At 42.8% G+C, this 12979-nt stretch overlaps 2 protein-coding genes across 2 annotated transcripts; both read left to right on the forward strand.

The window, feature by feature from the left end:
* Positions 1–2503: 2503 nt before the first annotated feature.
* On the forward strand, positions 2504–3445 carry LOC130490075 (olfactory receptor 6F1-like). Its single transcript, XM_056863873.1, has one exon. The coding sequence runs from the start codon at positions 2504–2506 to the stop codon at positions 3443–3445; it is 942 nt and encodes a 313-aa protein (XP_056719851.1).
* Positions 3446–9213: 5768 nt separating this feature from the next.
* Positions 9214–10155, forward strand: LOC130490681 (olfactory receptor 6F1-like). The gene has a single exon (XM_056864492.1). The coding sequence runs from the start codon at positions 9214–9216 to the stop codon at positions 10153–10155; it is 942 nt and encodes a 313-aa protein (XP_056720470.1).
* The last annotated feature ends 2824 nt before the right edge of the window (positions 10156–12979 follow it).

The raw sequence follows: 12979 nt of genomic DNA on the forward strand, positions 1-12979 counted from the left end.
GCAGCAGGTCACCAAGTAGGTCACCAAGTAGGTCACCTCCCAACAGGCCTCCCAGTACCCACAACAGCTCCACTAGCCTACACTGTGCAGATGCATTGGTTGTGGAGAAGTGTTGTTTCATTGTCCCTATCACTACTGTGGAGTACACTTTAAAATGAGCTTTTGCCTGTGTCTTATTGGATTCGTCCCAAGTCTTCCTCCACTGTTGTTCTAGCAACATTTCTCACTTCTTTCTCTGATATCCTCTAGTCATTACTTTGTAATGTTGTTTAACATTAATCAACACCCAGAAGCTCCTAGATCAATACACAGAAACTCCTAGATCAACACCCAGAAGCTCTTAGAAACGGCCGTTCCACTTTGGACCAATGCCTGATTCTTCGCCATCTGATAGAGAAATATACTTCTGGACCCCAAGGAGCCCTTTATGTAGCTTTTGTAGATTATAAAATGGTGTTTGATAGTATATCACGCAATAGGTTATGGGCGAAACTTGAAGGCTCTACAACTGATCACAGGTTACTTTTACTAATCCGCACACTACATGAAAATAACAACTTGAATGTAAGGTGCAATCTTCAAGGTCACTTAACGCACGAGATTCCAGTAAAGAGAGGTGTAAAACAAGGCTGCATTCTCGCACCCCTCCTGTTTAATTTCTACATTAATTTTATGGCACAGTCAATAACAGATCCCAACTTTCACCCTCCTAATATGGCAAAAAACAAAACAAAAAACAAATCTCTACATTACTATACACAGATGATACTGCTATCCTCTCTAACTCTAAGGTAGGGTTGAAAAGGGCACTATGAGCACTCTCAGCTTACTGCAAGGAGGAACATCTCACAATCAATCTCTCAAAAACTAAAATTGTTATTTTTTCCAAAAAACCCTCCAAGTACAGATGGCAGATTGATGGCCATAACATAGAACAAGTTAAAATATTCAAATACCTAGGAGTAGTGTTTCAGTCTTCTGGCACTTGTTCAACTCAGACAACACACATAACTGAGGCTGCCCAAAGGTTTTGCCACAGCAATTTTAAGATTTTTCTTTACAAAAGGAGGTGCATATATATCCGGTGCATTGAAGGTATTTAAAGAGAAAGTGGTCCCACAATTAACCTACGGCTCACAGGTATGTCTTTATAAAGATCTCCATAAATTTGAAGTAATACAATCTAAATTCCTTAGATTCTTATTTGGAGTACCCAGCTGCATTTCAAATTCCCAGTTTAGGATAGAAGCAGGCCTGGTACCTGTAGGAACACACGTCTGGTTCCAAGCCATAAATCTCTGGCTTAAGCTAAACCTAGCTCCATCTGGATTAACCTCGCTAATACTCATAGATAACCACCCTCCAAGGTAGATAAGAGATACAGAGGCCCAACTGTACCATCTGGGATACAGCAGCGAAGCATTACTACAACTAGGTTATCAAAGAACTAAACTACAAATTAAGCAAAGGCTATGGGACATTGCACTTCAAACTGACAGAGCACATGCCCCCTATTACCAGCAGAGAAAGATTGTAATAAAAATTTTGTGCCTCTAAATTACCTTTACTCACTGGAAACTCCAAATTTGAGCCTTTACCTTAGCCCGGTTCAACGTACTTCCATCCGCCCTTATTGAAGGACGATATGCACGTATCCCATATGATCAGCGAATTTGTCCTTGCCAGGTGGGATTGAAACCATTGAACATGTCTTATTAGATTGCTGTTACTATCAGGAAATTAGATCCAGGCTCATTAGACCAATATTGTCCAAATACCCAGGTAGAACAAGCTCCTTCTATACTGACTTTCTCCTTGCTGACTGCACCAACGAGACCACCCTTAAGGGGGCAAAATTCTGTGCACAAGCATGTTTAATAAGACAGAAGAAGGTAACCTAAATTTTAATTACAGTTATTCAAGTGTTATAACTGTACACAGAAACTCCTAGATCAACACCCAGAAGCTCTTAGATCATACATTAAACTTTTTGGCATGTCTGTTTCTGAGTTGCTAGTGGTATGTCATTAAAAAGAGGGGGGGTATCTCATGGTTCCAAACTGTAGGTTGGATCTAGCCAGATTTTTCTCTCCCTTAATCACTTTCCACCCTAACTACTACTCCTGTCCATTCCCATATTGTCTTTGTGGGTCATCAAATGGGCCCCTCTTCCATATTTTTCACTGTAGAAAAGCTGTATTAATTGTATGAACTCTTCCTGTCTTGCATCACAGACCTACCCCATCTTGGATTCCTTTCTCATGCTATCTTTAAAATGCTATTATTACTATCACTTTGGTGAAATCAGTAGATATTTTTGTATTTTGGATTCTTCAGAGGCTGTTCCTAACTTTATGAAATTAAGTGTATGCAGATTATTTCATTAACCCAGCTTCATAATGGAAAAAAGGATTACTGTTTTAGTGAAAAGACATTTTGAACTGAGAGTAAAATCCTTTATTTTTTATTTCAGCAATTTGTTTCCACATATCAAGGAGGACAAATGGCAGACCAAAATCAGGAAGCATTCAATGAAACAAGAGTGACAGAATTCATCCTTCTTGGATTCCCTGGGTCTCCGCATGTTCAGATGTTAATCTTCGTGGTCTTTTTTATCATGTACATCTTGACAGTTTTGGGAAATGCATCCATCATCATCCTAGTGACAACTAGCAGCCGCCTCCATAGCCCCATGTATTTCTTCCTATGCAATCTCTCTTTCCTGGAGATATGGTACACAACGGCCTCAGTCCCCAAAATCCTTGCCATCTTTCTGGGGAGGAGCAGAACCATTTCTTTTGCTGGCTGTTTACTCCAAATGTATTTCATTTTTTCCTTTGGATGCGCCGAACACATCCTCCTTGCTGTCATGGCTTATGACCGGTATTTGGCCATATGTTACCCCTTGCACTACCACACCATTATGGATATGGGTCTCTCTGGCAAGTTGGCAGGTGGTGCTTGGCTGGGTGGATTCCTTGTTGTTATTTTCCCATCCTACCTAATTACAAGGTTGTCCTTCTGTGGGTCCAATGTGATCAACAACTTCTTTTGTAACATTGATAACTGGATCATTCTCTCCTGCACTAACACCTCTTTCCTCGAGAAGATAGTTTTTATCACAGCCACATTGGTCATCATAGGCTCATGCGTGGTAACCCTACTTTCTTACATGTTCATTATTTCCACCATCGTACGCATCCCTTCTACTGAAGGACGGAAGAAGGCTTTTTCCACATGCTCCTCCCATTTTGCTGTTGTGATCATTTGGTACGGTTCCACTGTCTTTCTTTTTGTCAAGCCTTCTAAACAAACAGCTTTAGAGGTGACCAAAATAGTGAGCATCTTCAATCTGATTGTGGTTCCAGTCATGAATCCTTTCATCTACACCCTGAGAAACAAAGAGGTGAAGAATGTATTGAGAAATAAATTCCATAGGGTATGAACTAGAACACATATTTTTAATGTGTCTAATCATGTCCAAATCTGGAGATATTAAATACTTTAGTGTCATACAGTCCAGTTTTGTTAGAGAGTAGTTTGAAAAATCTTCACTTCCTTTGCTGCATGCTCAAGTGGTGGGTGTATTCTCCTTATCAGGCCACACTTGGAATACTGTGCACAGTTCTGGTCACCATACCGAAAAAAGAATACTGCAGAGCTTGAGAATGTGCAGAAAAGAATAACCAAAATGATCAGGGGGCTAGAACAACCACCCTATGAGGAACGGTTAAAACGCTTTGAATTGTTTAGCTTAGAAAGAAGGTGGTTAAGGGGAGATATAATAGAGGTCTATAAAGTTATGCATGGTATGGAGAGAGTGGACAGGGAGAAGCTTTTCTCCCTCTGTCTTAATACCAGAACGTGAGATCATCTGCTGAAGCTGGAGTGTGAGAGATTCAAAAGGAAGAATTTCTTCACACAGCACAAATTTGTGGAACTCCCTGCCCCAGGATGTGGTGATGGCTGCCAGCTTGGAAGGCTCTAAGAGGGGAGGGGACATGTTCATGGAGGATGGGGCTATCCATGGCTACTAGTCAAAATGAATACTAGTTATGATGTATACATATTCTCTACTGTATCAGAGGAGCATGCCTATTATATTAGGTGCTGTGGAACACAGGCAGGTTAATGCTGCTACAGTCATCATGTTTGTGGGCTTCCTAGAGGCACTTGGTTCACCACTGTGTGAACAGACTGCTGGAATTGATGGACCTTGGTCTGATCCAGCAGGGCTTTTTTTTCATGTTCTTATGTTGTCCCACAACCTTTCCTTGCAAGTGGTTGAAAGCCTCAAGTTTTTGTTTAGCTCGTGTGCTCATAAACTAAGCTGGCAAAAAACAATGAGTGTATGAGATACCCTCGTCAGGCTGCTCACTCACTTTCCCCACATATTCCAGAAACCCACAGTATTCCCTACAATTTAATCAGAGCCTAATATGCCCCAACCTGAAAACCAAACTTAGTTAAATCTATACGGGGCCAATATATGTAGCCAATGTGAGACCACCCCATGTACAACATCTGCCATCTTTAACTTTTTATGAGGGCAGGAACAATAGTGACCGCCCACAGAATGAAGACATAGGGCAATAAGTATGGGTAAGACTTGGCTTTATTAAACACTGAGCTACTTGGTCTTTCTAATTATGTTTATTAAAGTCCACCCCTAACCCTTCAAGTGTGGGTCACCATCTAACTAGCAATCTTTGGCATCTGTCTGTCTGTCTGTCTGGGCACCTGAAAGACAGGGGGTCCGCATATAGTCAACCAGCACGCACTTATCCTTCTTCTGCTTCTTAGTCATTTCCTTATTCTCTTCTTTCTGATTGGGTTCCCACAGAAGGAGGGAAAGTGGCTCCTGTATATTCTCCCCTGCTTGGGATGATTGCCTTGGGCAAGTATGACTTCCTATGGGCTACCAAGGCACTCTACAGAATGAAAGGAAGACACATCAGTCTGCCTGCTGCCTAGTGGGATACCACAGAATCTGCCTGCCAAATAGACATTGGCCATGTCACACCTTCCTCCATGGGTATGCTGTTCCATGCTTTATCTGGATGGAACTGCCCACAAGCCGGTTCCCAACCCACTCTGGCTCTATCCCAAGATATCTCTGTTTTACTACACCCAATAAGGTCAGCAGTGAATCAATCTTCACTCAGCGCTATTTCAAAAAAGCCCTTAGCTGGAGCACATGAACCCACAGCCTCACCTGAAACCAGCTCCTAACAAGTCTTCTCCCCATTCCTAGAAGTCAGCCTGCATGTTCAGCTATTACCGCATGCTCCAGACTGGGCACCAATGATTTTGATTTTGGTACTGTCCTGGCAATGTTTGCAGGTAGACCCTGGACCTCAGTCCGCTTTAAACTTGAGTCCTTCTCTCCCAATTTCAGACCTTTCTGCAGCATCACTTCTACTCACAAGTTCCAGAATACTATGCCATCATCATCATCAAAATATGAAGAAATTTTTAATAGGGAACATTTATTGTTACTGTTTTGTTCAGCCAATCCCATTTCTTTGTTTAGGCAGCTTTAGGAGCCATAATAACAGTCACAGAGAGCAACATTCCTCCCTTGTCCTTTCCTCCTCCAGTAGTATAAGTTGCATCACCCTCCTGCAATACTGGAAATGCCAGTTCCTTGAGCCAGTATACATCCTAAGGGATAAACTCCTCAAAATGTTACATTCCAAATTAGTCCCTTACACACTAAGGGGTATTCTTCACGGAGATTTGATGCTGTTTAGATGCTGATTTGCGTCGGAGGCAAATTTTGGTTATTCACGCCAGATCCGTGTTTTCCCCCACTGAGCAAAATAAGCCGGGTTAAAAGAGAGGCAATCCAAACCACTTCTGAGCTGTACTTTCCAGTAGAAGAGCGTTTTGTTGCTCGGATGCCCATGAAAAAATGTTTGCTTTGCTCCCCGGGACGTCTCCTTTCTCCTCCCCCAAGAACAGTGATTGGCTGGGGGAGTTGCCACTCTAACAGCATTGCACCGGCAGGAGGGAGACCCAAAGCAGACTGGCTGCCCCTCTTCAGAAGGGTGATGGGAGTTTTGGCTTGGATTTGCCGCTCTCAGGATGCCCCCCCCAACACACACACACATAGGATCGCACCGGCTGGAGGGAGACCCTGAGCAGACTGGCTGCCCCTCTTCAGAAGGGTGATGGGGGTTTTGGCTTGGATTTGCCGCTCTCAGGATACCCCCCCCCCAACACACACACACATAGGATCGCACCAGCTGGAGGGAGACCCAGAGCAGACTGGCAGCCTCTCTTCTGAAGGGTGATGGGAGTTTTGGCTTGGATTTGCTGCTCTCAGGATGCCCCCCCCAACACACACACAACACACTCGCAGAGAAGTGCGCTGTTTCTCCCGTGAAAAATTGTTTCTCCCCCCATGCCTCGGGATGGGGGGAGAATCTGTGCTGCCATGAAAAAGCTATTTAAATCCGTTTATTGTTTGCTCCGATTCGAAACTGAAGCAAAATCCACCGTGAAAAATACCCCTAACAGATACATTCCTGCTCTTCACTTAAATATCCAGCCAAAGAAGCCCAATATTTTCCACTCTTTCTAACAGTCACATTCACAAAACAGCTTGCGGTACTATGACATGTCACATAAATATCCCCTATCCTTAGACTTGCCAGGCATCCCAATATGAAGGAGGCCTCCCAGTGGCAAGCTCTGTTGCCTGCCATCACTCCACATGGCAGTGGAAGGGAGAGAGAGAAACCTGTAACATTGCTGATGTTGCAACCTGGAAGTGACAAAGGGCAGCTCTAGGAATTGCCAGAAACTCTATGGTAAAATCATATAGTTTCTAGCAATTCCTAGAGCTACCCTTTGTCTCTTCCAGATTGTAGCCAGAAGGGATGCAGCAGCATCAGTGACATTGTCCCCACCCCTCTTGTCCCCTCCCATCCCCCATACTTATTCTTCATCCAGTTTCCGTCCCAGACACTTGCCCCACTTTCATCACTCAGTTGCACCTACATAAATCATCACAGCCAAGCAGCCATATCCTTCTTTGTAATAAAAAGAGGGGGTTGCGGGTACACAAGTACACATGGCTACTGTAACACTTAACAATCTGTAGTAGGAATTTCTTGTGGCCCAATGGATTCTTCTTTAGAGACCAGTATAGAAGGTGCCAATGGGCAAAATGTCATGGACTCCATCATGAAGTGGCACTCAAAAGTGTTTAAAATTCACCACATAGTTAGCTAGAGTTCTGATAAAGTCTTTGAAACTTTTATCCATTCATAATTATTTCTGAAGTATGCAAGGCAGATCCCATACAAAAGACCTGTACTATCGAGGACGTAATACATTTAAATAAAATGTCACAGAAATAGATTATATTTCCCAATGGACTAACTGGCCGACCCATCAAGAGGAAACTAATTACAGATTGTCATAATCCCACAGAAACTGATTATTTGAAGTTCTGGGGAACTGAACACAAGGCCCAACTCAAAGAAGCTCTTAAGACTTGGGGACCAAGGGAGAAGAACAATCCTTGAATTCTTTGGGGATAAAACCACAAGGATGTTTTAAGTTGGGATGACATAAAATGTATTGCTTTAGTCTCCAGCGTTTCTGGTAGAAACCACTGTTTAGGAGGCTAGAAGCTAGATAAACCATCCATTCAACTCAAAATATTTGGGAACAATCCCAAGGTATATACGGAAGCTCTCAGAAGGAGGAATAGCTGGATGGATACATGACTAAATTCAATCCCATTTGTTGCACTGTCCCCTTAACCCAAAAGAATGAAGAAGCAAACACTTGGTAAGTGTTTCTTGGTTCCTTATTTCCTTCTAAGGACAAATACAAAGATATTACATGTCCAGCATCCAGTACCAAATTCTGCTGTGTGTAGTTTGACTTAACTTTTCATTGGAAAATATTCACTGGAAGAGAGGGTAGTGGATAAGTGAAACAATGAATGAATGGGTATATATGGGTATGTGATGATTTTACATTGGAGTGCTTTTTCTTCTTTTTGATTCTATTTTCATTATGACACTGACAGATTAGAGGAAAGCTATCCATTCCCCCTTCCTTTTCAGGTAAACCTTGCACAGGAGCTATTTATTATGCTTCTACGCACATAAATTCATAAGGTGAGATCTGACCAATTTTTCCATTGGTAAGAAAGGCTAGACCACCAAAAAGGTATCAAAGATCAAGGAATCTGCACAGACAAAAGCCACAGGGAACTCTTGCAGCAGTAAGGAGAACTGGGAGGGACAGAGTGAGAAAGCTCACTGGGTCCATTCTCTACAATGTGATCCTCTACTGAATAAAGCTATTTAAAATATATCAATATCACAATCCCTTATATCTGTGTGCAAGGTTGCAGCCAAATTCTCCTTCTCAGTAAGCTGACATGAGTACATTGTGCAAGTTAGGACAAATCTCCTTACATTCTATTTGAGTAAAATCTCACGTGTATTGAATCTGAAATTTGATGGGCTGGATCCAACCAATTTTTCGGCTGGTGGGAAAGAGGGAACATCCAAAAGACTATGCAGAAATCACCCAGAATTGGGGAAAAATAGGGTTAAATCCAGCCCACTTATTTGGTCTATCTCACTCAACTTTATTACAGCCTCCATCCCGCGTGACCTTTACCAGTCCAGGTCCCATGATGCCAACATAGATTTTTTTGGGGATAATCAATGGGAACCCATCTTCTCTTCTGTACCAGCTTAAAATCTGGGTGAATCCATCCCATGTTCTGTAATGGAGCATCACCTCAATAAGAGGTGTAGAACATGGTGTGGAAATGGAGATAAGAGGTAGGATCCAAGAACTTATTTTCTTCTCTACACCGAGACATAATATTGATACTTTGCAAACACTGTACTGTGGTGATGATTACAAGACACAAGTTACAAGACACAAGAATGGTGGATCATGATCTAAGGTGGATCATGAAACAGTGCTAGGAAATGTAAATCAGGTTTACCACATAAGAAGAGCAATGGGTTCCATATCATGACACAGCTACAGAAAGGAAATGGGAAATTAACTTGATGACTTCAAGTCATGAATTGATTGGTGCTTCTCTAAAAGTCAGTTTATGCCAATAAATGCTTTACTCCAGCTCTATAATGGAAATCCCATGTTTTTTAATTAAATCAGTGTTTCTGCATTTTAATTCAATGTTTTCCCTCTGCAGATAAAACAGGGGAGATGGGAGGGAATATTCAAAGAGGAGAAAATGAAACAAAAGTGATGGAATTCATCCTTCTTGGTTTCCCTGGGTCCCCATATTTACAGATGTTCATCTTCACCCTCTTTCTTATCATGTACCTCCTGACAGTTTTGGGAAACATGTCGATCATCATTCTAGTAATAACGCAACGCCGTCTCCATTCTCCCATGTATTTCTTCCTTTGCAATCTCTCTTTCCTGGAGATATGGTACACCACTGTAATCATTCCGAAGACCCTTGGAATCATTATGGGGAGTAGCAGAAGCATCTCTTTAGCTGGCTGCAATCTGCAGATGTACTTAATTTTTGCCTTTGGATGCACTGAATATTTCCTGCTCGCCGTCATGGCCTATGACCGATATTTGGCTATATGTTTCCCACTGCACTACAGCACCATCATGGACATTAGCCTTTCCAGCAAGTTGGCAATTGTCTCTTGGCTGTGTGGATTCCTTGTTATTTGTGTACCAGCAATTCTCATCTCAAGGCTATCCTTTTGTGGATCCAATATGATTAACCATTTCTTGTGCAACATTGATTCATGGATAATTCTGTCCTGCACTGACACCTATGTTATTGAATTGGCAGCTTTTATTATATCTGTCTTTGTCATCTTGGGCTCCTGTTTGATTACACTTCTTTCCTACATATACATCATCTCTACCATTCTAAAAATGTCTTCTGCCAAAGGACAACAAAAGGCCTTCTCTACATGTTCCTCCCATCTTGCTGTTGTGGTTATTTGGTATGGATCCACCATCTTTCTTTTTGTTAAGCCATCTAAGAGGACATCTTTAGAAATTACCAAAGTAGTGACCATCCTGAATACAATTGTGACTCCACTGCTGAATCCTTTTATCTACACGCTGAGAAACAAAGAGGTTAAGGAGGCTGTGAAAAGTTTGTTGCACAAGGGATGAGAAAAGTGTGTTGTTATATGCTCTGCATGAGGAGAAAACATGCTTTTAAAATATATGGACAGTAGGGTTGCCAGATCTGGGTTGGGAAATACCCTGAAGATTTTGGGGGTGGAGTCTGAGGAGGGCGGGAATTGGGGAGGGACTTCAATGTCATATAGTCCAATTGCCAAAGCAGTCATTTTCTCCAGGGGAAGTGATTTCCCCAACAGCTCTCCCCATTGCTGCTTAGCTGGGCAGTGGGGGAAGGAACTTTTAAGGGAAATGGGGGTGGGAACTGGTTGCACTAATCTAACTTAGATGTGATCCATGCATGGATAACCATGGCTACATCTCATTTTCCAAGGCAAGTCATGCTATACTACAAATGGATGGACCACAAGAAGCAAAGCCCTTATAAGTATGATCCATCCCCCCTCCTGAAGGCATTTATACACTTGGAAGCTCAGCAGAGGGCCCAACTGTCCCCTCCACCGTGCATTGATGACCACTTGCAGTGCCACACAGATAATTGTCATGCAATTTTATGTCATTCACATCGAGATTGATCTTTGGCAGGATGTTAGCGCAGTCCGAGTGCCCATTAGAAACGTCATAAAATGCAAACTAACCGAAAGAACTGAAAGATGCAGAATCTGTTCGATATTCAGGTTGCACTTTTAAAAGAGGGTTCCCTAATGTTCTAAATCCATGATTCCACCTCGCATCTGCCTTCTTCCCCTCCACACCCCACTTCCATCGTGAGAGCCAGAACAGTTAATCCTATTTGCCTCCTTGATCTTCTAGTAGTAGGGGTGAGGGTCTCCCACTTCAGCTGGGCAGTGAGCGGGGGTTCTAAGAGAAATGGGGGTGAGAAATGGTTGCAATAGTCTAACCTAGGTGTGATCCATGCATGGATAACCATCTAATTTTCCAAGGCAATAATGCAGTTGCATACCAACCACAGTTGGTGAAAAATAATGTATCATTGAGGTGTCATCATTCCCCTGCCCTCCCTTGTGTCTTCACCACAACAGGTTTAAGGTAGGTTAGGCTGAGAGAGAAAGAGAGTGACTGGCCCACCCAGTGAGCTTACATGGCTCAGTGGGAATTCTGGGTTTTTAGATCCTAGTCCAGTGCTATAACTACTACGCCACACTGTCTCATTATTCAAATTTTTGGAATATAGCCTGGTATTACATGGCCTTATAATATCACCTAGTCATAAATATATATCTTAGAAGACCCTGGTATTATGTTGATTGTTTTTACATGCTTCTAGATATTCAAAGCAGGGTAGGGTAAGAAAATAACACTTCTCCATCATTCTAGTAAAGTCCTCCCTCTGTTTCCGAATTGGCCAGAATCCACCAGAGAACAGGAGACCATGATATCCATTCCAGAAATTCTTCCCATATCATTGCAAGCTCAAAGACAAGATGGGGCCACAAAGAAGCTAAGCAGGGTCAGCTCTGGTTGGTATTGGGCTGGGAGACCACCCAGAGGAAGAAGAGGAGGAGGAATTGGTTTTTATATGTCTATTTTCTCTACCTTAGGAGAATCAAGCCAGCTTACAATCTCCTTCCCTTCCTCTCCCCGCAATAGACACCTTGTGAGGTAGGTGAGGCTGAGACAGCTCAAAGAGAACTATGACTAGCCCAAGCTCACTTAGCAGGCTTCATGTGTAGGAGTGGGGAAGCCATCCCAGTTCACCAGATTAGAGTCCACTGCTCATGTGGAGGAGTGGAGATTCAAACCAAATTCTCCACATTAGAGTCCACTGCTCTTAACCACTACACCACACTGGCTCTCAGCAATGTCAAACCCAAAAAATCTCATTTTAATACAAGGAAAAAAGGGGGGTGGGAAAGGTATGATTCAGAATCTAGGCTTCTCTGTCTGCCGTATAACCCCCCCCCCCCAATTCCTTCTCTTTCCCCATACAATTCACTGAAAGTATTTATAGGGAGCCAGGCAGATGAGTTTGTGTGTGTTGTGTGTGTCAGTGTGTTTGTTCACTCACATTTGCTCTTTCTCTACCATGTGAAGATGCAGTGCCACCATAAGGGTGGGAACCAGTAGACAAAATCTGGAGGGCTAGAGGGCCCCTGAAATCAGTGTCATGCTGTATTCTTGGAATGCACTTATTTATTTATAATGCAGTTATGATTTCAGCCACTAGGGGTGCATGTAAGGTAGAGCCCAGTAAAGAGCAGTATCTGATGCTGCTGTCGCGGCCTTGCTGCAAAGTTCAATATGAGGCCGAGGGTAACTGCTGCTTCTCAGATCTTGCTAAACCCATCAGCTAAACCAGCATTGGAGCAAGGTAAGATTAGCCAGGACAAGCTACAGTCGTTGCCAGGATGCAGCCCCCTAACAAGGTCATTATCTCCAGCAGCTAGGGTTGTCCAACCTCTAGGTAATAGTTAGAGATCTCCTGCTGTTACAATTGATCTCCAGCTGATAGAGATCAGATCACCTGGAGAAAATAGCTGCTTTGACAATTGGACTTTATGTCATTGAAGTCCTTCCCCTCCTCAGACTTCGCCACAAAAACCTCCCACCGGTAGCAAAGAGGTTCCTGGTAGCAAAGAGGTTCCTGGGAACCCTACCAGCTGCCTATGGTTTCCCTCATCCTTTAGTTCCATTCAGCTCCTGAACAGCCAGAACTTGCAAAAGGGCAGCCCTGCTAATGTGAGGTAGCAAAATCAACATCATCATCTACGGTTGTGTTTTCCTACATATCTCTAACTCATTTCAGCACTTTTCTCCTCCCTCTTTTTGCTCACTATCTTTAATGATCTGCCATTTGTCATTCCTCACTTTGTATTCCCCCTTATTTTTCCTT

The sequence above is a fragment of the Euleptes europaea genome, chromosome 18 (assembly GCF_029931775.1).
Source record: "Euleptes europaea isolate rEulEur1 chromosome 18, rEulEur1.hap1, whole genome shotgun sequence".
NCBI classification, from domain to species: Eukaryota; Metazoa; Chordata; class Lepidosauria; order Squamata; family Sphaerodactylidae; genus Euleptes; species Euleptes europaea.